This window comes from Dryobates pubescens, chromosome 19 (assembly GCF_014839835.1).
Source record: "Dryobates pubescens isolate bDryPub1 chromosome 19, bDryPub1.pri, whole genome shotgun sequence".
Taxonomy (NCBI): Eukaryota; Metazoa; Chordata; class Aves; order Piciformes; family Picidae; genus Dryobates; species Dryobates pubescens.
Window position 1 is genome coordinate 13493171 of NC_071630.1, and position 22708 is coordinate 13515878.

The 22708-nt window shown below is 58.5% G+C and overlaps 1 protein-coding gene across 3 annotated transcripts; it reads right to left on the reverse strand.

The window, feature by feature from the left end:
- Window positions 1-655: 655 nt before the first annotated feature.
- Window positions 656-22448, reverse strand: CBFA2T3 (CBFA2/RUNX1 partner transcriptional co-repressor 3). 3 transcript variants are annotated; one of them, XM_054170030.1, is made up of 12 exons: window positions 22005-22448; window positions 9808-9954; window positions 8140-8217; window positions 6970-7211; window positions 6242-6331; window positions 4505-4686; window positions 4126-4385; window positions 3938-4023; window positions 2893-3088; window positions 2700-2768; window positions 2347-2537; window positions 656-1209 (listed from the first exon to the last, which is right to left on the reverse strand). In XM_054170030.1, exons 2-12 carry the CDS (start codon window positions 9926-9928, stop codon window positions 910-912), a joined length of 1815 nt encoding a protein of 604 aa, XP_054026005.1. In that variant the 5' UTR covers window positions 9929-9954; window positions 22005-22448; the 3' UTR covers window positions 656-909. The 3 variants fall into 3 exon arrangements, with proteins under 3 accessions (XP_054026005.1, XP_054026004.1, XP_054026006.1); XM_054170029.1 differs by lacking the exon at window positions 22005-22448 and adding an exon at window positions 19983-20048; XM_054170031.1 differs by lacking the exon at window positions 8140-8217.
- Window positions 22449-22708: the final 260 nt, after the last annotated feature.

Below are 22708 nucleotides of genomic sequence, written 5' to 3' on the forward strand. Positions count from 1 at the left end.
CTTCCTTGGTTTTGGATTTCCTTTGGAGCAGAGGTGAGTCTGGTCTGTTCTTGGCTAGCTAGCAAAGGTAGTTACAGGTGAGGAGCGTCCGTCACGCGGCTCGACTTGGCGGCGTCTGCTTTTTGGATTTTTCTTTTCTTTTCTTTCATTTTCTTTTCTTTTCTTTTCTTCTTCTTCTTCCTTTTTTTTTTTTTTTTCCTGTTTTTTTTTCTTGGTTTTTTTTTTTAATCCTTTTTTTTTCTCTTTTTTTCTTTTTACAATTTCTTACTTAAAGCCAGAGTCCGACGTTTTCTTTTTTATTTTCTTTATTATTTTTTAACCAAAGAAAAAAAAGCCAAAAAAACCTCCAAAAACCAAACAAAAAACCCCCACCAAAAAAAAAAAACAAACACAAAAAAAAAAAAAAAAAAAGGAAGGGGGGGAAAATTTAGAAAGCTGAGATTAAAAACAACAACAACAACAACAAAAAAGCGAGCCCCACGGCAGGTCAGGGCCTGGCTTGGTATCTCCCCCACGTCGTCGTTGTGTGGTGAAGCTGCAGCCAAATCTCTCATCCAAAAAGACAAAAAGGTGGGGGGGGTGGGGAAGGAAAAAAAAAAATCCAATCAAAAAACCCACCAAACACCCCCCCACACACAAAAAAAAACCCCAAACAAACCCTGAACCACAATTCCCCAATCCGTTAAAAAATGCAAAAGCCAAAAGAAAGACCGAAGAGAGAACAGAGAAGACCGGTATTTGCCTGAACTCCACTTAAAGCCCAGTTTGAGGATCCGTTGAGGATTATTTGTGAGAGCTAGAGAGGTCGTTTCGGAGGTCACATGAGTCAGGTAGCTGAGGAAGTTGCACCCAGTGCAGTCTGTGTCTCTTGGAGAGCGGCGGTAGCAGCGGTGGTGGCAGCGGCCGGGCTCAACGGGACGCGCTCTCCAGGGGAGCCGGAGTTGCCGGCGTGCCGGCGCGGGATGCGGCCGCCGAGCCCGCCTCGCTGGGGCTGCTGGCCATGCCGGCCATGCCGTCGGGCTGGCACGGACCTGGCGGTAGCCCCACGCCGGCAGTGGGGGCGGTGGGGGCCGGCAGCCCCTGCAGAGTCTGCCCGCAGACGTGGTGGTGCTTCTCCCAATCCTTGTGCTGGCAGAAGGAGCCGCAGTAGCGAGCGGTGTTGCAGCCGCTGCAGGTCTCGCTTGCTTTGCGCCCACAGTTCCAGCAGCTCTGAGGAGAGGTGAAGGCAAACCTCAGCCCTGGGTTGTGCATCCCAGTTCTGGACTGTGCACCCCATCCTGATCCACTCGCTCCTACCCTGGGCCACACACCCCTGCATTGGAACATGCATTCTCATCCCTGGACCATACATCCTCAGCCTGGACTGTGCACGACATCCCAGATCATGCACCCCCATCCCAGACCTGCAGCTGCATGCCAGACCATACACATGATCCTTGACCATGCACCTGCCTGTCAAACCATGCACTTACATCCCAGGCCATGCACCTGTGTCTTGGATCATACACATCATTCCAGACCATGCATCCACACCACAGAACATGCATCTTCACCCTAGACCATGCACCCACATCTCAGACCATGCATCTACATCCCAGATCATGCCCCTGCATCCTGGATCATGCCCCTGGACCAGGCATCTGCATTTTGGACCACACATATCATCATAGACCACACATCCCTGTCCATGCACCACCATCCCAGACTGTGCTTTTCCTCCCTGGATTATGCACTCCTCTCCTAGACTGTGGTCCTCCATCCTGGACCACACTTCACAGAATCACAGAGAATCATGGAATCAACCAGGTTGGAAGAGACCTCCAAGATCATCAAGTCCATCCGATCACCCATCCCTATCTAATCAACTAGACCATGGCACCAAGCCATCCAGGCTTTTCTTAAACACCTCCAGTGATGGTGACTCCACTACCTCCCTGGGCAGGCCATTCCAATGACCAATCACTCTTTCTGTGAAGAACTTCTTTCTACGATCAAGCCTAAACTTCCCCCTGCACAGCTTGAGACTGTGTCCTCTCGTTCTGTTGCTGGTTGCCTGGGAGAAGAGACCAATCCCCACCTGGCTAAAACCACTTCTTCATCTCAGGCCATGTATCCCCATCCTGGACCATACACATCATTTCAGACCATGCACATCATCTCAGACCATGCTTCCACATCCTGGGCTATCCCCAGCTAGGAGCAGGAAACCCCCTCTTCTACCCACCCCGGGGTGTTGCTGCAGCTCCCCCTCCGCCCCCATACCCATGCCCACAAGCACATGCTGCAAACCCAACTGCAAAAGAAGCAGATCCCATACCCCCTATAGTCACCAACCCTGTTCCCTACCTCGCTGGAGTCCTCCTGCTGATTGATGACGGTGAGGGCATCCTCGGAAGCCTGGCGCTTGGCCTCAGCCAGGGCTCTCTCCATCTTGGCTCTCTCCGTGGTGATCAGCTCGTGGGCTTTGCGCTCGGCGTCCGACACGGCCTTCTGCAGCTCAGACATGGCCTGGCGCTTCACCTCGTTCACAGCTTCTTCTGGAAGGAAGGTGGCCAAGCATAGTGTGTTGACACCTCCACCTTGGCTCCTCAGCCACAAACCCACCCTGAGCCCTCTCCCCTCCCTTCAGTCTCACCAGCGCTCTGACAGAGAGCTGGGAGGGCATGTGGCACACCGACGGCTGCCCACCACACACTCACCAGCCTTCCTCCAGATCTCCTCTGGCATGTACCCGGAGAGGGGCCGTGGTGTGAACTCCCGGTGAGCATCTATGAAGGAGATGGGGAGATGATGCTGTTAGGAGATGTCATCCCCTTGGAACCCACCCCACCGGCAGCACCGGACCCCCGGGGAACCGGCATGAGCACCCCGGGCGGCCCCGGGGGTCAATACCTAACTGGGGAGCCTCGGAGGCGGAGGAGCTGTTGTGGGGGCGGGCCGAGGGGGGGCTGCCTTTCTTCATGTCCTCGGCGTCGCTGTAGCGCCGGATCCAGTGGTTGAGCTCCTCCCGGTCGGCCTCCTGGCACCGCCGCAGCACCGTCAGCGACCGCCGCGTCTTCTCCACCATGTCCATGATGCAGTTCAGCAGCTGGAGGGGTGGGGGCAATGTCAGGGTTACAGTGGGTTCTGCAGCAAGTAGCTGGGGGCCCGTGGTGCCAGGGGAGGGATTTGGGCTGTGCCAGAGCTGGTGTGCCAGTCCGGCTGAAGAGATTGTGGAATCATGGGCTGGCTTGGTGGGAAGGGACCTTTAAAGGTCATCTAATCCAAACCCCCTGTAGTCAGCTGAGACATCTGCAACTACAGCCTGACCTGGAATGTTTCCAGGGACAGGCATGGGGCATCTCATACCTTTCTAGGCAACTTGTTCCAGTATGTCACCACCCTCATAGTCAAAAATTGCTTCCTTTGGTCCTATCCAGCTCCACCCTCTTCCAGTTTAAACCATTGCCCATTGTCCAACAGGTCTTGGTTGAAAATTTGTCTCCATCTCTTTTATATATGATAAAGCTTCAAGAAGGCATCTTTGAGCCTCCTCCAGGCTGAACAACCCCAACTCTCTCAGCCCATCCTCACAGCAGGGAGGATTCCAGCCCCCATTATTGTTGTGGTCTCCTCTCCTTTGTGGTTCACATCTCTTCTGTGCTGAGGACTCCAGAGCTGGACCCAGCACTGCAGGTGCGGGTCTCAGCAGAGCAAAGAGGCAGAATCCCCTTCCTCCACCTGCTGCCCACACTGCTGAGGATCAGCCCAGGATATAGCTGGTTCTGGGCTGTAAGAATTTGGTGCCCACTCCAGCTTTTCACCCTCCCAGCACCCTCAAGTCCCCTCCATAGCCTCTAAATACTCTGAAGATAAGTCCTGGGAAAGACATTATGGGGAAGGTGGGCAAAGCAGGGGGTGGTCAAAGATGAGACGGCCTTGGGGGGACACTACATACATTGTTGAGGTGTTTCCACTCCTCTGCCCACTCCCGGTCGGTGAGCCGGTGGTCAATCACCTCCTCCTGCCGTGTCCCGTGCACTGCTGCAAAGAAAACACAAGTTGGGGGTCACTCCTCTCCTCTGGAGGAGGGTTCCCCAAACCCCTGCCCACCCCCTCAGCCCACAGGAGATTCTCCCAACTGACCGGCTGGCCGCTGGCGCTCGCGGAGCTCCCGGGGGTCAGGGTGCCGGTAGGTGTCACGGTAGTGGTGTGCCATGGCCATGTCCTCCAGCCGGTAGTGCTGGGGCAAAGGGGGGGCATTGGGGGGGTGCCCCAGCCCGTTATTGGGGGTGTGGCTCAGCCCATTGCTGGGGCTGTAGCGTTGAGCTGGGCTCATGGTGCACGGCCGCTTGCTGAGGTGCTCGGGGTGCAGAGGGTCTCGGTCCAAACCGTTCTCTTTGGTCCTAGGTGGAGGAGGGGAGACTGGTCTGTGCTGAGTATCAGCATCCACCACCCCAGGATGGGGTGGCAGGGATGTATTCTCCACAAAAATACCCCCACATGCATCCCTCCTGGTTCTCACCTGTCTGGTGTCCTCCTCTTGCCGCTCTCGCCCACCTCCAGGAGCAGCTCGGAGGAGTCGATGGGGGAGGAGGTGTTGGCGTCCAGCAGCAGCTGCTCGTGCTGGGCCAGGTACTGGGCTGGGGTCTGCTTGGCCATGCGGGCGCAGTGCAGCAGCTCCCGCTGCAGCAGGGGCAGGTTGGCCTGTGAGAGGGGAGAGAGTCCAATCCACAGCCCCACAGACCATCCCCCAAGCCCAGGACTCCAGCTTCACCCACAGCCCCAAACCCTTCCCTTTGAGGTCCTACTCATCACCCCAAGGGGACAACCTTGGCACCCCATTTTCCCAGGTCAGCTTGGGGACACACGTGTCACCCTGCATGGTTCAGCCACATGCTGACATGGGCATAGCTTTCACTGAGCCCTCCTGTATCGTGGTGGGGCTTGCAGAGCCTTCCTGGCTTGGATCAGTGTGGCCAGCAGCACAAGGACAGGAATTGTCCCCCTGGATTTGGCACTGGTGAGGCACAACTCAAATATTTGATACAGTTTTGGGCCCTCTGTTGCAAGAAGGGCATTGAGGTGCTGGAGCACATCCAGAGGAGGGCAATGAAGCTCAAGATCAAGTCTTGTGAGGATCAGCTAAGGGAACTGGGGTTGTTCAGCCTGGAGAAAAGGAGACTGAAGGGAGGTCTTCTGACTCTCTGCAAATTCCTGAAAGGAGGTTGGAGCCAGGGGGGGTTGGTTCTTCTCCCAAGTAACAAGCCATAGGGCAAGATGAAACGGACTCAGGTTGCCCCAGGGGAGGTTTGGGCTGGATATGAGGAACAATTTCTTCCTCTTGAGGGTAGGACCAAGCTGTCCAGGGCAGTGGTGGAGTCCCCATCCCTGGAGGAGGGGTTTCAAAGCTGTGAAGATGTGGCACTGAAGGACATAATTTAGTGGTGACCTGGCAGTGCTGGATTTATGGCTGGACTCAATGACTTTAAAGGTCTTTGCCAATCAAAACAATTCCACAATTCCATCCCCCAGCCAGGTTGGCCACTGACGGAGCTGGAGCTGCACGCTGCAGCGAGCAGGGCTGGACCCTCCCCTTCCCCAGCCAAGATGGAACAAGCCCACAAACCCAGCAAGCCCTGAGCCTGGGAAGCATGCCGAGCCCGGCTGGCTGCACTTGGGATAATGAGAAACATCTGGAGCCTGCGGTGGGAACAGCTGGAAGCAGGGTGCCAGAGCGTCCGGCTGGGCCGCCATGCACTTGGCAGTGGGACAGCAGGGATGGCTCCCAGCCCACCCTGAGTTATCAGGACCTCATGATGCGGGGATCTTCTGAGGAAAGGTGGGAAAGGAGCTATCTTTGCAGGGGTTTTGTAATTTCTATGCTAACGAGGGGCAAGAGACTCCGGGCTGGAACATCTGCCAGCAGCACTGGTGCCAGCACTCGGCGAATCCGGAGTGGGGTGACAGTGCCGAGTCAACATGAAATTAAAAGGCAAATTAAAAAGTAAACCCTCCCCCCAAAAAAAAGGTGAACAACTGTTAAAGAATTCCTAATGGCTAAGAGCTGGGCTGAACCCCTTGAGATATTGCAAACAGCCCTGGCCTCATGTGACTCCACACGTGTGAGGGGACACGTGTGATCAGGGGCACGTGGGCAGCCCCACAGGCAGCTGTCAGCCCTCACTCTCTCAAAACCACCTCCCAAATCTCCCTTTCCAGGTGGTGTTGATGCTACTCCTGATGTTCCCATGGCACCCACCTTGAGGAAGGGGATGACAAAGGGTCGCAGAGGGAAGTTGGTGGCCTCCTGAAGCTTGGCATGGAACTCCTCGATGGTGAGCGTGGAGTTCTGTGGGGAGAGGTTGGGTTGGGCATTAGGACAAATTTATTTACTGAAAGAGTGGTCAGGCTCTGGAACAGGCTGCCCAGGGAGGTGGTGGGGTCAGCATCCCTGGAGGTGTTCAAGAAACACGTAGACAGGGCACTTAGGGCTTAGTGGGCACAGTGGTGTTGGGTTGATGGCTGGACTTGATGATCTTTTGAGGTCTTTGCCAACCTCTTCTATGATTGTGGCCTTCCAGTATCTGAAGTGGGCTACAAGAAAGCTGGTGAGGGACTTTTCAAAGTGTCAGGTAATGATGGGACTAGGGGGAATGGAATAAAAATAGAAATGGGTAGATTCAGATTAGATGTTAGGAAAGAATTCTTCACCAGGAGGGTGGTGAGACACTGGCACAGGTTGCCCAGGGAGGTGGTGGAAGCCTCATCCCTGGAGGATTTTAAGGCCAGGCTGGATGTGGCTGTGAGCAACCTTCTGCAGTGTGAGGTGTCCCTGCTCATGGCAGGGGCGGGTGGAACTAGATGATCCTTGAGGTCCCTTCCAGCCCTGACAATTCTATGACTCTATGATCTCCAGCCCAAAAGGTAAACACAGGACCCCAGCCACAGCATCGCCCCCCAGCCCCCCAAGCCCCCCCTCACACATACCACGAGGCCCAAGACGAGGGTCCGCACCCGCTCCCCGATCTCAGGGGAGATGTCATTGCCAAACTGCTGCAGTGTGGTGAGGAAACGCTTCAGCTTGGAGAGCTGGCGGGCACCACAGGCTGGGGGCAGCTGGTGGGTGGACAGGGAGGCGGTGGAGGAGGTGGCCGGCCCGTTGCTGAACCCATTGGGGGTGGATGGGGCCCCGTTGATGGCAGTTGGTGAGTGGCTGCTGCCGTTCATCACTGTGAAGAGAGACAAGACAGGAGGTCAGAGCGGGTGGCTGTGCCCTGGCACCACAGGCACAAGGCTAGGATGGGGGGCATGAAGCATCCTGATGGGTACTGCTGGGCTGCCACTACCTGGGAGGCTTTGGGATGCTGCTGCATCCTTGAGGTCACATCCTTGACCAGCACTTGGTGCTGTTCAGGGCTGTAGGGTGGGATGGGATCCAATGCACACCCCAGCACAGCAAGGGCCTGATCCTGCTGCTCAACATTCAAGGTAGCCAAGAGAAGGGGCTCCATCCTGCCCAATGGGAAGCTGCCCAGCACCTCCAAGGAGCAGCCATTTCCCACAGAGCCCATCCTGGCAGCACGCTGACGCCTCCAGCCCTGCTGCCCAGGCAGCGAGGACAGAATCTTCCCGAACTACCCCATACCAGGGGACCACGGAGGGGACATCTGGGGGGGCGTGGGGGTGCCATCCCTCTCACACAGACCACACGAGCTCAGGGACCTTTCCATGGCCAGCAGGGGTGGCAGCACACATCACCCCGTCGCCCGACCGCACGGCCCCCAGGCATGCACCGCGCCCTTCCCCACGGCACCGCCGGGCACCCGGGACCGCACTAACCTTGCCTGTGCCGCCCTGCCTGCCCTGCCTGCTTTGGTGCTCCTCCAGCCAGGCAGGGTCAGCCGCCCGCTAAAGAGGTGCCCAAAATAACCCCGGGCCACAACTGCTTTTATTCCCGTGACAGGTGCGGCACTAAGTTAGCCCTCAGACAGATCCCTTGGCCGGGATGGGGACGGGGGTCCTATCCCCGTGACCCACCGGGCAGGGCAAGGGGCTGACGTTGGGGGCGGGGAGGGGGCAAGCCCTGCCTGAGCCCCCTGTAGGCCCTGCAGCTGCGGCTCGGGTCTCTCATGAGAGCCGGTGCTTCATTTTACTTACAAAGACAGACCATCGACCATTTCAAGCAACCATGAAAACGGCCGCGGGGCAGAAACGTCGGAGGGCCAGCGTCTCGATCTGCAAGCAAAATAAAACACGCTATGATGAGAGAGCAGAGCGGGCAGCTCTCGCCCAGGGGTCCCAGCTAGGGCATCACCCCTTCCTCCTGCGGGCAGTGCTCCTCAAGGGTGGGCACAGCATACAGCAACGCCTGCTGCGGGACGGAGCCGGCTCCCTGCAGCCCGCTGTGGCCGGAGGGAGGGTTCAGGGGATGCTCATCTAATGCACTCCCTGCGTCTCAGGACCTGCAGTACAGCCCTGCAACAACTCCTTGAGACCAAGAACAGCCAAAAGATGCTGACCAGCTACTATCTGCACCTGCAGTCCCGTGCCCTGCACCACATCTGCCACGGGGCTGCGATTAAAACCCAGCCCCCTGAGAGCACAGCAAGCACAAGCTGATCTCCAATTCAAGAGGCAGGGTCACCATGGGGAGCACTGCTGGGGTGACTGTTAGGGGGCTGTAGCTCAAGGGAATGGTTTGGGGGGGGTTCTTCCCCTTTGGGGTTTCCAAGGGTGAAGCAGCTACAAGCAAAACCCCTACATGCACTCGAGCCCAGGATACATCTTGGTGGAACTGAAGCACCTGTCACTGTGGCCACCACTGTTCTTGCCGAGGGCACCAGCCCCAGCCACTGCCCACCTGGATCCCTGGACATTAGGAAGAAGTTCTTCTCAATGAGAGTAGTGAAATACTGGAACAGGCTGCCTAGAGAGGTGGTGGAGGCCACATTCTGGGAGATGTTCACAGTCAAACTTGATGTGTACCTGAGCAGCCTGATCTTGGTAAAGATGCTCATTGCAGGGGGGCTGCACTAGATGACCTTTGAGAGTCCCTTATGTCCCAACACATTCTGTGATTCTGTGATCCTGTCCCACGTGTGCCTTGTCCAGCCTTGTGCCAGGGAGGTGACACCCACACAAGGACCAATCCTTAGCATGCAACAAGCCCACGTGTCGCCAGTGCAACTACCATGTCAGGCCTCACCCAGTTCACTGATGCTGCACAGACTGAAGACTCAGGGGTCAAGTCCTCATCAAGTCCCCTGATGCCACCACACCAAGGCCTGAGCAGGGCAAGGAGGGCCCTGCCATTGCAGCCAGCCATGGCACCACCCTGCCACTGCCAGGTGTCACACATGGATGGGCAGGCAAGCCTCCACATGCCCAGGACCCCCAAAAGGGCCACCGCCAACCTGTGGGGACTGCCCCAGCCCACAGCATTCTCCAGCTGCCACCCAGCAGGAGACAGCACCCAGAGGCACACACTGCCCTGTGCCACCATTTGGTGACTGTGTGGCAGGGCACCAGATGTCCCCATTGCCCAGCACCTCACTGAGCACTGCTGGCGATGGGCAGTGCCTTGGTGCTCCCCACAGGTACATGCATGAGCCAAGGCTTGGAGAGTGATGCCCAAAGACCTTCTGCAGTGCAAGGACAACAACGCCACCCCACGTCACTGCCAGCACCACCTGGCGGGTGAGGATGCCCTGGGAGCTGCGGATGCCCTGGGTCCTCAGTGCAGTGTGTGAGCTGGAAGCAAAGGGAGCCTGGCAGCTTCCCTGCCTGGCACCTTGTCCCCATGCACGCTGGCAGCCCGGTACTCACTGGTGCTCGGCGTGAAGGAGGGGTGACGCGTGGCTCCCTGCGTGACGGCGGGCGGCGGCGGAGGCATGCTGGGCGGCGTGGACCTGGGCTGTGTCTTCACGTCAGCTGGTGAGTCGGGCATGGTGGCAGCCTGCGTCTCCGCCCTGTCTGTGGGGAGAGGGCACAGGGCGGTCAGCAAGGTGTGCCAGGCGGCGCCGTGCTTTCCCTCCGAACGGGAGGCAGGGGCAGAAGGAATCCTTGGGGACCTCAAGATGGCCTGGGCAGCTCTGCCCCCCAGTGCAGCACGGCAGCAGCCCTCACTCTGAGCAGAACTTGGGTGGTGGGGATGGTGCCCGCTGCTCTGCGTGCCTGCAGGAGGCTGGGGATGGTGCCCACTGCCCGGCATGGATGCAGGGTGGTGGGGAGAGTGTAGGGAACCACTCTGCCTCGGCAGCACCAACTCTGCCCCTCACGCAGGGCGCAGCCTAGCCCAGCCCACAAACAGCGTGTGTGTTCCTGCAAAGCCGTCACCCTCACATCCTGGCACCTTCCTGCCCATGTCTTGGGTATCCCTGGCTGCCTCCTGACCCCTCACCATCCCCAGCAGCCATGCAGGGATTGCATCCATTCAGGAAATCCCGAGTTCCCTATGGATGCTGCTTGGTGGCAGTGGTGATGGCACAACACACCAGTGACTGTCCCCTGTCAGCCCTGGGGAGCCCCACGACACCAGATCCTGCAAACCAGGGAGCACAGGGCTCCCACCACCACCTGACTGGGCTCCCCTCCAACATCACTGCCTCCTTCCACCACCATGTGTCTGCCACCCCAAATAACACCTGGCAGTGGCATTCCCATGGGCACCATGCCAGCACCATCCCCTCGGGATGGCAGCAGCATGGCTGCATTGCAGGGGTTTGGTCCTCTAGCTGCTCTGATGTGTGGCCACAAGTGTGGGCAGCTGTGGTGATCTGTCAGGGTGCCCAAGCCTGTGTCGCTGCTGCCAGCAAGCCCAGCCAAAGAAGGAAGTGGCCACCATGACCACCCCCAGCCCTGGGGTCCCTGCTGTGCCCCTGCACACTCCCCTCCTGGCAAGGCTGCTGAACTCTCAGCTAATATTTGTTCTTAATCCACTGCAACTGGTGTGAGATTAATTGGATTAATTTAGCCAGGGCACATTGTCCTGGCTAAATAAATCCAGGGCCACAGCCCCAGCAAGATGCTATCAGGGCTCATGAAGCAGCCATGACCATGCTTGGAGGACCTGGAGATGGGAGAGATGGTGGCAAGGCCCAGAAGCTCAGGTAGTCACCATTGTGGTCCCACAGCATCCTTCCTGATGGCTGCAGCACATTGGGAGCATCCCACCATGCCCATGGCACACAGTAATCCTGCAGATGCCTGGATTTTGGAGAGCATGTCTCATGAGGAGAGATGGGACAGTTTAACCTGCAGAAGAGGAGACCACACTGCTCTCTACAGCTCCCTGCAAGGAGGTTGTAGTGAGGCTGGTACTGGCCTCCTCTCCCAGATTACCAGCAACAGGGCAAAAGGAAATGGCTTCAAGCTGCACCAGGGGAGGTTTAGGTTGGATATCAGGAAAAATGTCTTTGCTGAAAGAGTGGTGTGGTGGGGCCTTAGAACAGGCTGCCTGGGGAAGTGGTGCAGTCACCATCCCTGGAGGTGTGGGAAAAAATGTGTACATGTGGTAGTTAGGGACTAGGTCTAGTGGTCAATGGAGATGCTGGGTACAAGGTTGGACTTGATGATCTTAGAGGTCTTTTCCAACCTTAATGACTTGATGTGCATGTTCCAACTTCTCTTTTCTTGCTCCCTTCTCCTGCTCCAGCCTCAGGATAACCCTCAAGACTAAGCAGCACGCTGTAAAGCAGCAGCTTCTTTACAGGGCATCCCAAAATAAAAGGTGTGTTTCGAAAAACACCTTTTATTGTCCTCTTCATGGATGTGCCCATCTCTGGGCAAGGCTTCTGCAGCCTTCCAGGCCTCCCCCAGTAATCACCAGAGCAGGATTCAGCCCAACAGCAAGAGGTGAGCCACAAGCATACACAGAGAATGTCCCAGACTGAGTGGCTGCCTCTGCCAGGTGCCCTACCTAATCTCTTCTGGGCTTGGCATCCCCTGGGCATGACCTGCTGCCCAGCTTGACAAAGCACAACTAGCATCTCCTCTGCCTGCAGCAGGCCGAACCAACACCTTCTCATGTCACAGGGCTCTGCATGGGCACCATTGTCATCCCCTCACCCTCCTCAACTCTGCCAAGGCACTGGGGGCCACTGTACACCAAACGTGGTACACTGAGGCTTCGTGTCCGCCTTTCATGTCACCAGTGCTGTAACCACCCATGTGCTCAGCCCAAGGCCCCAGCTTGCCATGCAACAGCTGCTGGGCACAGGGACAAGCCACAGCAGCCTGGGGACAGTGTGGCAGCTCAGGGACAACATGGCAGCTGCACTGCAGAGGGGCTGTGCCAGTGGGCTTGGTTCTGCCATTTCTTAGAGGGAGTGATGAAGCTGCAGGTGTGAGGTGTTTGCTTCTGTCTGCATCTGCATCCCTGGCGCAGTCCCTGCCTGCATCCCTGGCTCTGTCTCTGTGGGCCATTCATGTACTCATCTGCAACCCCAGAACTGCTGCCACCTGCATCCCTGCTCCCATCTGCATCCCTGGTATTATCCCTCTCTGCATTCCTGTTCCTCATCCCTGAATCCTCAGCACCGTCACCACCTGCATTCCTCTTCAAGCTTGCATCCCTGGCAGCATCCTTGCCTGCACCTTCAGCACGGTCCCTGCCTGCATCCCCATCCCTGCCTGCAACCCCAGCGCCATCCCTGTTCCCATCTGCATCCCTGGCAGCATCCCTGTCTGCACCCTCAGCATGGTTCCTGCCTCGTCTCCCTATCCCTGCCTGCATCCCTGGCACTGTCCCCACTTTCATCCCCCTTCCCATCTGCATCCCTGGCAGCAACCCTGCCTGCATCCCCATATCTGTCTACACCCCTGTCCCTGCCTGTATTCCCATCCCTGTCCCCCTCACCGTCCTGGCTCTGTACGCCTGCCCACGCCGAGGGAAAACCATGGATACACTCCTGGCACCGGCAGCTTCTCCACAGCTTCCCATCAGCAGGAAAGTTTCCACGCAGCTGATCAAGCACCCAGGGAAACAGGGCCTGCCTGTGCTTTTTGTCTTTTCCCAGGTTTGTGTTTTTTTTCTTTTCTTCTCCAAGCCATGCATTTCCCCAAGGTGTTTGCAACCCAAAGACCACTGGGTGGGCATGCCACACAAGGACACCCCCCGGATCCGATGGGATTTCTGTGCCCAAGCCCAGAACCGCCTAAAGCAAACAGATCTTGGGCTTCCTGCCAGGATGGAGGATGAGACGAGCTCTGTGATGGGTGAAGGGGACCTTTTTTTTTTGTAGGGGGGAAGGGCACCCAACCCCCAAGCCCCTCCAGACAACCCTCCCCTACCATGCCTCAAAGGGTTGCAATTTTTGGGTTTCCCCTTTCCCTTGCTTTGTTTTTTTTTTCTTCCCCCCCTTTCTTTGGGGTAATTTGTCCCAGCCGCTCGAGGCTGTGTCTGTTTTCCTCCATCTGGTTTCCATTAGGGCTTCTGCAGCCCAGATGAAGAAGTAATAATATAAAAATAAAAGGATTAGTATTTTCTCCTTGGCTGGCGGCAGCGGGTGGCCCCCACCCTGCCTCCTGGGGCCAGCGGATGCCGGACCCCAGACCCCGCACACCCCCGCCTGACCCCCATTTGTCACACCAAAGGGTTTAACCCCCAGCACCCTGGCCTGGGCATGGTGCCCACAGGGGTGGCTGATGGAGACAGCCTGATTTGACCCCACTTTGCCCGTCAGCCGGGGTTTGTGAGCCTGCTGCGCCCACCCCGAGCAGCGCCGGGTGTTGGCGCCGTGTATGCCAGGGGGCACTAGTTCATAGTATACTCTAGCCAACACATGACACCCTGCAGCCCAGCACACCAGCAGGCATCAACACATGGCACCCTGCAGCCCAGTGCCAAGGGCTGGGGCCTGACATCTGACCCAGCCTGGCACTGCTGTTTCCCACATCCCCAAAGAGCCTCTCCCTATGCCCCATCCTGAAGTATGAGCTGCAGCGAGTGGCTTTTGCTCTCTGCAGTCTTAAGACAGTGCCAGGGAGCAGCTGGGGATGGAAATAGGGATGTGCCAGCCTTGGGTGGGGCACCCAGGAATGTGCCAGGAACAGAGATGGCAATAGGGATGTGCCAGCCCCAGGATGCAGCACCCGGAGATGTGCCAGCACCAGGAATGGGGATGGAGATGGAGGGGGCAGGGAGTTGCCTGGTCAGAAAGCAATGGCTCACCACAGCCCTCCCTTCCCAGGCTGGGCAAGACATCGTGGGTGAGGAAGGGGTTAAAAGGGAATGAGAAGCCCAGCATCCTTCATGCTCTCCAAATGGCCACAAATGAAATCCAGATGCTGGAGGCGACGTCTCCCACCAGTCTCCCTCCCAAGCCAGGCTGCCTCCCGAAACAAAGGCAAAGCATTCCTGCTCCTCAGCTGCTGCTGCACTGGGCCAAGAACAACTCCCTGAGAAGATGGCCAGGGACCAGGCTGGCCCAGCTGGAGCATGTTTGGGAAGTGTGCAGTGCCGGCAGGCAGGCAGCACAGCTGGGTGCATGTGCCAGCCTGGCAGAGATGGTGGGAGCTGCAGGGAACCATCCTCTTCCTCCTGCCCTGCACCCATCCTGATTCTCTCCCCAGGGATGTGGGGATGATGGGGACAGCAGGCAGCCTGGAGGTGGCTCATCCCCAGTTGCAAGTTGCATGTGGACAGGGAAAAAGTAGTATGGTGGCTGAGAGATGCTGGAAGGGTTCAGAGGGATGCCAAAGGGATGGTGAAAGTATGCTGGAGAGATGGTGGAGGGACACTGGAGAGATGGAGGAAGGATGCTGGAAGGATGGTGGATGGATCCAGAGGGATGATGGAGAGATGCTGAAGAAATGCTGGAAGGCTGCTGGAGATAAGCTGGCAGGATGCAGAGGGATGTTGAAAGGCTGCTGCCCACCCCTAGTTGTTATCCCATTGTCAACATGGCCCATGTGCACATTTTGGGGAGCCAGGCTAGGGGGACATGATCCAAACCCCAGCACTCACCACCACAAAGCCTTTTGCAATCAAAGCCAATTAATTAAACCCTCTGCACAAGATGCAAACAAACCCAGCCTTGGCCAGCTCCAGTCTTGGGGACACATTTCACAGGGAGCTCTCAACACAGGCAGTGGCTGTTGTGAGGACAATGGGACACAGGTGTGTCCAGCAGTGCCAGGGGAGCATTGGCAGTGGGCTCCACTCCTGCCACATACCTGGGCCCTGCCAGCGCTCCTGCCTTCAGGCAGGGCTCCTCGCTAGGATGCTCATGCCCTGGGTGGAACAAGTCTTGCTCCTCCAGCCAAGAGAAGGGTGCCAGCCTGGCCCAAGATGGGCAACCATGCCATGCCAACTAGCCTATGAGTTTGGGCATTGCCCCCATGGTTTAATTCAGCTGCTCAGCTGAGCAGGACCTGCCATCCTTGCACCGGCCTGCAAAGCCAGCTTTCATCTCTGCCATCCTCACTGTGCCCACAATCGTCCTGGGACAGGTCCCATGATACAGGGATGCTGCCCACCCACCCAGCACTGGGAGGAAAGTGGGTTTCACCATGAGGCACGTCTTGACTTGCTTTGCCCCCAGCCCCTGGCGGTGTCGTGTGCACCAGCAGTGCCAGCATCCTGCTGACATCTGGCATTGCCAGAGGGATGTGCCGCGGGCAACACTTAGCTCCAGGACAGCAGCAGGGACCTCGATGCTTTGTCCCCTTCCACACACAGCACCAGCGTGGCTTGATGCAGGACATCAGCGCCCCAAACCCCATTTCCTGAGCCACAAGCAGCCACCCAGGGACCCAAGCCTGCTGCCCTGGCTCACCGCGTGCAGGCAGTGCCAGCCGGCCCTCGCTCCTAGCGCGCCGGCGTGTCCAGGCAGGAGGGTGATGGGTGGGATGTTCCTCCAAACAACAACAGAAGAGCCCCCCCAAACCCAGCACCCTCACTGTTTTACAAGCCTTCATTTGCTATTGTTTATGTAAACAGGTAAATTGTTTCGTATCTCAATTAAAAACATCTGCCACATAAATGAATACCAATTAACTCATCCTGTTTTTAATTACTCTGTTAATTACACACAGGCAGCAAAAAGGATGGCAGGGGAATAGGGAAAGCATGCTTACAACCACCCCTAATCCCCCCCCCCCCCGCCCCCCAATCCCCCCCCCGCCTCCCTCCTTCCCACCTTGCTCTTGGCAAGGATCCGAAATGTGCCCAGATAATGATGGATTAAGGTGGATGGTGAAAACCGTGGCTTGTGGCCAGCTCCGGCACGGCGATTCCCTCTCGGCACAGCCGGCTGCTGCCGGGATGCCTGCTGGGGTATTTCCCAGCACCATCCCACACCACCTTGTTTCGGAAACCCCGGGTCCCACGGGACACGCCAGCACCGCCTGCATCATCCCCTGTGGTGCCCATGGCACAGCCCAGCCGGTTTTCCTGGTACCATGTTTGCTCTCAGAACATATCCTAAGGGAGAGAAACCTTAGGAAGCTGAAGGAGGGCGGAGGAGGCTTCCCGTGGGCAGCATCCTCATGGACCGCGCACGTCCCTCCAGGTGCCTGTGCCACCTCCCGCAGCCCTCCTGCTGCTGCTAAGAGGCAGCACCTCAGTCTGGGCACGGTGACACGGCATGGATGCCACCCTCAAACCAAGCTGGTGATGAGTGCCGAGGGACCCCGTGTGCCGGCAGCCCCCTCCCACCCCCCACCCCCCTCAGGCTGTGGGAAGCTTTCCAAGCGAGCAGATGGGGCAGGGGAGCGGCGGCAGCGAGGAGGAGAGCAGAAAAGGCTATTTTCTCACGCTACATATTTTACAAGTCGAACATTTTGTGCATTTCAGCCTCGCCTGGAAAAGCATCTCGGGCTCAGCCCTGCGACTCCACGTCGCAGCCTGTGAGTCAACAGCGGCTGGCGGCAACGTGGCCAAGCCAGCGTGGAGAGGAGCTGGGAAGTGGGGTCCCCACCATGCAATGGCCCCGGGGTTGAGGAGGGAAGGTTCCTTGAGCCACTGGTGCTGGAGGAGTGGCAGGACGGCCAACGAATCCGGCTGAACCCCTCAGACAAGGCACAGCATCTGCTGCGGTTGCTGCCCGTAGCGTGCCAGCCTGGTGCCACCCATCCTGCCAGCAGCAGGAGGTGGGCACACATACACACACCCTCACTGCTCCCCAGCTGCCTTATGTCCCTGGAAATTAAATATACTGGCTAAACACTGGGGGTAAACAGCATGCCACAGCCAGCCTGGGCACACCTGAAGGCATGTGGGAACCAGCAACAGTGGCTGGAGCTGCGCCCCCCCGCCCAGGAAACACCCACACCTTGGCTGCAAACCACCTCCTGGGTGCAAGAGTTTTGGGTTCATCATCACAGCAGATCCACCAACACATTGCCAAAGGGGTAACCCCGAAGCCAGACCCCCAAGCCCAATCTCCTAAAAGCAGACACCCAAACCCAGACTCCCCAAAGCAGTACAATGCCCTGGCTGCAGAGCTGAAAGCTCTCTGTGGGCACAGAGAGATTCAGGCTAAAATACCCAATTTTTTCCTGCCATTTGCACAAGGGTGCTCGTGCCTGAAGTTGGCCTTGAAGGCTGGAGTGGCACAAGCAGACTTTGGGGGCATTTTGTGGGGTGACCAGGGAAGGGAAAACATCTCCCTCCCCACACATGCACCGGGACAGGGAGCTCCCTGTGAGGTCCCTGCAGCCAGAACCACCCTCATCCAGCAAACACTCACATAGCATCACAGAATTGCCAGGGTTGAAAGGGATCTCAAGGATCATCTAGTTCCAAGCCCCCTGCCATGGGCAGGGACACCTCACACTAGATCAGGTTGCCAACCGCCTCCAAGTGGCAAAGGTTTGTGGGAGCCTCACCACGGCAGATCCACCAACATGTTGTCAAAGGGACATCCCAAAAATGGTCCCCCCAAAATGCCCCATAAACCCAACCCCCAAATCAGCCCCCCTCACACACACCCCAACCCAGCCCCAGCTGCAGAGCTGGATGTTCTCTGTGCCCAAAGGCATCCTTGATGGCTAGAGTGGGGACAAGTGGCAGAAGCAGACTTTGGGGTATTTTGAGGGTGGCTGGGGAAGGGAAGAACATCCTCCTCCCCACACCAGCACCAGGGAGGCAGGTGGTGGTGGGGGGAAGCTCCCTGCAAGGTCCCTGCAGCGTGGGAATGTCAAGGCACCACCGGCTCCCCAGGGATCCTGGGCCAGATCCTGCTCCACAGATGCCAGGATGGTGACATCTCCAGGAGGTGCTGGATCCAACCCTGCATCCCTGCAGCCTCCAGGCTGCTGCCTTTCTGCTTCTTTGTCTGGTTTGGAGCCATGGGCTCCATTTCGAGGTGATTTCGCCTGTGTGAGATCGAATCAAACAACACAGTGGGGGGGGGGGAAATAAATAAAATATAAGAATGAGAATTTTGCAAAATAAACAGGAAATCCTTTGGATGTTTTCTGGAAGTGTTGGTCAGCATCTTGCCAAAGAAAGCTGTGGGCTTGTCAAGGTGGGGTTGCCCCTGGGGAGCCTGAGCGCCCTGGGAAGGAGGGCAGAAAACAGGCTTCAGGAAACCTACAAATAACCCCTGAAGCAGGCAATGGCAGCAATGGCAGCAGTGCCCTGGCAGGGAGGGTTCCCTCCCTGCCACCAGCTTGGTGTCATCCCGTGCTGGCCATCAGGAAGACCGCAAGGACCAGCCCCAGCTTGAGGACTCCTTGTCCCCAGCCTGGTGGGGCAGCTACCCGGCTCCCACCCACAGTCCAGCTTGGGAAGGACAAGCTGGGGTTGCAGCATCTAGCCCACATCCCCTTGAACCCAGGAGCTGCTTTTAAGCCCAGTTTGCCCCCAAGCTCAATGGTGCAACCCATGGGCTGCCCCTCTTCACTCCTTCCCAAGGCCCCAGACAGCCCTGCTTGCAGGATCGGGTCCTGCTCTGACCAAGCCCTTGTGCTGGTCTGGCCAGGGGCAGAAGCAGCGTTGGTGTCAGTCATAGGGAGTGGTGTGTGTCCTCCAGGAGGGCTCAGCTCCCTGCTCCACCGACAGCCTTCACCAGCAGCTCACCAGCAACCCACCGACTCCCATTAAGCGATGCAAGTAGCACACATTAATGGGGTGCTTCCCTTCTCTGGGGATCCTGCAGCAACCCACAGCACCCCACATCCCTTCTCTGGGTGACTCTGGAGCAGAGCTGCACCACCTCTAGACTACACGAGGGATTTAAATCTGCTGCTGGCAGTGAGCAGAGCTGAAATCCCATTGCCACGGCAGAGCTGGACACCACGCAGCCCAGTTCCTTCCCGGGGTTTTCCATGCTGGCAAACGACTGTGGCTCAGAAGGAAAAATAATACAGGGAAGGGATGTGGGGGATATCAGCAGAGACTCTCCAATCCCAGGTCCCCTGTGGGACATGCCAGAACACCCTCCCCAGCACACTGGCTGTGGGCAGCCCACCCTAGCAGTGCCCACAGGGGATTTTTCCATCCTGCACGCTGGAAGTTCCCAACGTTAGAGGCAAATCCTGCACCCACACGGGGCCTCGCTGCTTCCCTGCCCAAACCTGGCACCCGGCCCGTGCCAGCACCATGGGAGAGCAGCCTCTCCACCCCACCCCCCATCTCAGCTTTCCTTCCCTACAAGCCAACATCTGCAGCCACACGTTTCACAAACAAAACACACCCGACATCTGGCTGTCCCTGGGTAAATCCCTACCTGCCGGCATGGATGCTGGGAGGCAGCAGGCAGGGAAAAATCCCTTTGCACAGCCAAGTTCACGTCCGCTTTGCCTCCCAGCCTCAGCAAAAACCCGTGCTCCAAACTTCCCTGGGAAAACAAAACCAAAACACCAAAACAACCCAACAATCCGACCTGCCTGGGAACAGGACGCCTGGGGACAAGCCTTATCCGGAGATCCAAGCGCCTGCCCCGGGGGGCAGCTCATCACCGCGGGGCTGCTCACCCAAGGAGCACGGGTAGCGGGGCTCTCGGCATCCTCCCCGTGGATTTGGGACGATTCCCCGATATTTCCATGCCCCGTACCATAGCAGAGCTCACCCCACCGCGGTGCCGAGCTGATGGATGTTTACGGAGCGTCTTCGAGGAGAAAGAGTGGGGAATGAATATTCCTTTTTTTAATTAAAGGCGGGTGGGGGGCGGGCGGGGGGGGGGGGGGGGAATCTCTTTGTTCCTGAGCAGAGGGAAAACACCAGAGGGAAGAGCTCAAAAGCTCCTTCTGAGCTGGGAGACGGGACCATCGCTTGGATTCAAAGCTGCTGTCAACGTGCACGTGACCCCCAGGGAACAAAACAAAATGAAAGCCGGCGCTGGTGGCAGCTCCTCGCCCAAAGCCGGGCAAAGTTGTAAAGTTTTTCTGGGCTAAGAGAGGGGGAAAATCCCAATATCCAGCAAAAAGGTGCGTTTAAGCAGAGACACGCTCCGCAGCATCCGAAAGCGGCATCCAGCAGTGAGGCAATGAGGGCAGGAGTGGTGGGGGAGGATTGAGGAGCCACAGCGGAGTGTGGTGCCAGCCGTGGTGTCAGCCACAGTGCCAGCCAAGCTGCCAGCCTCACACCATCGCTCTGCCAGAAGCATCCTCCTGGCAAAGCCAAGCCACTGCCAAAGGGAGTTGGATTAATGGTGGTGAGGAGCAGAAGCAGTGTGGAGGCAGAGCTGGAGGCTACCCAAGCCAGACTTCCTTCCCAAATCTCCACTCCACAGAACCGTTCCTGGCACACGCAAGGACGCAGCACATGTCCCTGTCACGGACTTGCGTCCCCATCACGGACCCGTGTCCACATCACAGTCCTGTGTCCCCACCGTGGACCCACGTTCCCGTCACGGACCCACGCTCCCACCACGGACCTGTGTCCCCATCACAGACCCACGTCTCACCACAGACTCATATCCCGTCACGGATCCATGTCCCCATCAGAGAGCCGTGTCCACGCATGCTGCTGTGGCTCTAACTTCCCAAACCAGCCCTGGATTTCCTCCCACACTGATCCCGAATGGTTCAGCTCCTCCTCGCCAAGAAATGTCTCCACATGGAAATAAGTGGTGGCTGGAGCAGGCTGTGGGGCTCGATAGGGATGTGGAGCAGGAGCAGGCTGTGGGGCCAGACTGAGATGTGAAGGAGCCAGAGGGGGATGTGGAGCCAGGGCGGGATGGGATCAGAGCGGGATGTGGGGCCAGCAGGCTGGCTCTAGGAGGAGGAGGGATTGAAGGATGAAAATCATTTCTCTATTGAGCAGATATGGGGAGCCACGACCAGGGAGGATTTGATACCGGGACACACACACACAAACTAGCGTGGGTTCGCGGACGGGGACCGTGAGGGAAGCGCAGGCTAAGCCCCAGGAAACGGTAGCGACAGACGGCTCCTACCCTGCCCCCACCGGAGGGAAGGCACCGAACACTGCCCGCGGCATGGACGGCGGCTTCGGTGCCCGCTCGTCCCGGCTGTGCTCCAGCTCTCCCTGTCCCGATCCGCCTTAACAATGGGTCCCGGGAGCGACCGGACACGGGGTCGGAGAGATCGTGGAGGCGGGGACCGCACTGGCTCGGCCACCCGCCTCATCCCCTTTCCCTGCGCACCGGCAGCTTCCCCGACACCCGGAGCATCCCCCCAGTCACCGGCAGCATCCTTGTTGCCTGTGCACTGGGAACATTCCCAAGCACCGGAAGCCTCCCCGACTCTTGCCCACCGGGAGCATCCCCCGGGCACCGGTAACATCCCCAACCCTTCTCCCTGGGAGCCTCCCCGTGCACCGGGAGTCTCCCGAACTCCTGCCCACCGAGAAGCATCCTCCGGGCAGCAGGCTCCTGCGACTCGCCTGCTCAGTAGGAGCATTTCCCGGGCACCCAGAGCATCCGCCGGGCACTGGCAGCTTCTCTGAGTCCAGGGCACCAGGAGCATCCCCTAGGCACCAGGACCTTCTGACTCCCCTTGTCACCAGGAGCATCCTTCGGGCACCGGGTCCCTCCCGGACTCTTGCCCACCGGGAGCATCCTCCTGCACCGGGGGGCTCCCCGTCCCCGTTCCGGGTCGCGGCCGGCACTTACCGTCCTGAGGAGTGGCGGAAGCGTGAGTTAAGTCCCAAGGTAGTGACCGGTGGGAGCGGGCAGAACCGGCAGCGGCCCCCGGCGGCGGCGGTCCCGGTGGCCCCGTTAGGGGCGGCGCGGTCGGAACGGGGCCCCGCGGCGGCAGCTGCCTCCGGCACCTGCCCGCCGCCTCTCGCCGCTCCCGGGGCCACCGGGGGCCGCCAGCCCCGGGAGGGGGGGTCGAAACGTCTTTCCCCCCCCTCCCTCCCCTCAACCGGTAGAAGCGGTGAAGGGCTGGTGTGGAGATGGCGGTAAATCCGCGGGGCCGGTTCACCCCCTCCTCGTTGTCCGGCGGCGCATCCTCCGGCCCCGCGTCGCGGCCATGGGGGGACCCGCGGCCGCGTTTCGTGCCGGGCCGGGCCGCCCGCAGCGCCCGTCGCTGCCGCCGCCGCCGCTGCCGCCGCCGCCGCCGCCCGCCCCGGAGTGAGCAACGCCCGCCCGCGCCGCTGCCTTAGACGGGGCTCTACCGGGCCCGGCAGGGGGCGCCCCGCCGCCGCTGCCACCGGAGCGGGGACCCCCCGGGGGATGGGGGAGACTGGGGAAGGTGGGGGGGACACATACACCGAGATGTACGGGGACCCCGGGGGGTGTATAGCAACGGGGGACTGAAAGGCACGGGGCGGGTAAACGGGGACATAGGAGGCTGAACGGCACCGGGGGGTGTA

What these genes read in the sequence shown, in the direction of transcription:
- CBFA2T3 (XM_054170030.1), bottom strand. Translation starts at nt 9,928, where the DNA reads ATGCCCGACTCACCAGCTGACGTGAAGACACAGCCCAGGTCCACGCCG. An exon ending in CGAGCGCCAGCGGCCAGCCG is followed by an intron (nt 4,024 to 4,125) that starts GTCAGTTGGGAG and finishes TTTTCTTTGCAG; the next exon opens with CAGTGCACGGGACACGGCAG. An exon ending in AGCAGGAGGACTCCAGCGAG is followed by an intron (nt 1,210 to 2,346) that starts GTAGGGAACAGG and finishes ACCTCTCCTCAG; the next exon opens with AGCTGCTGGAACTGTGGGCG.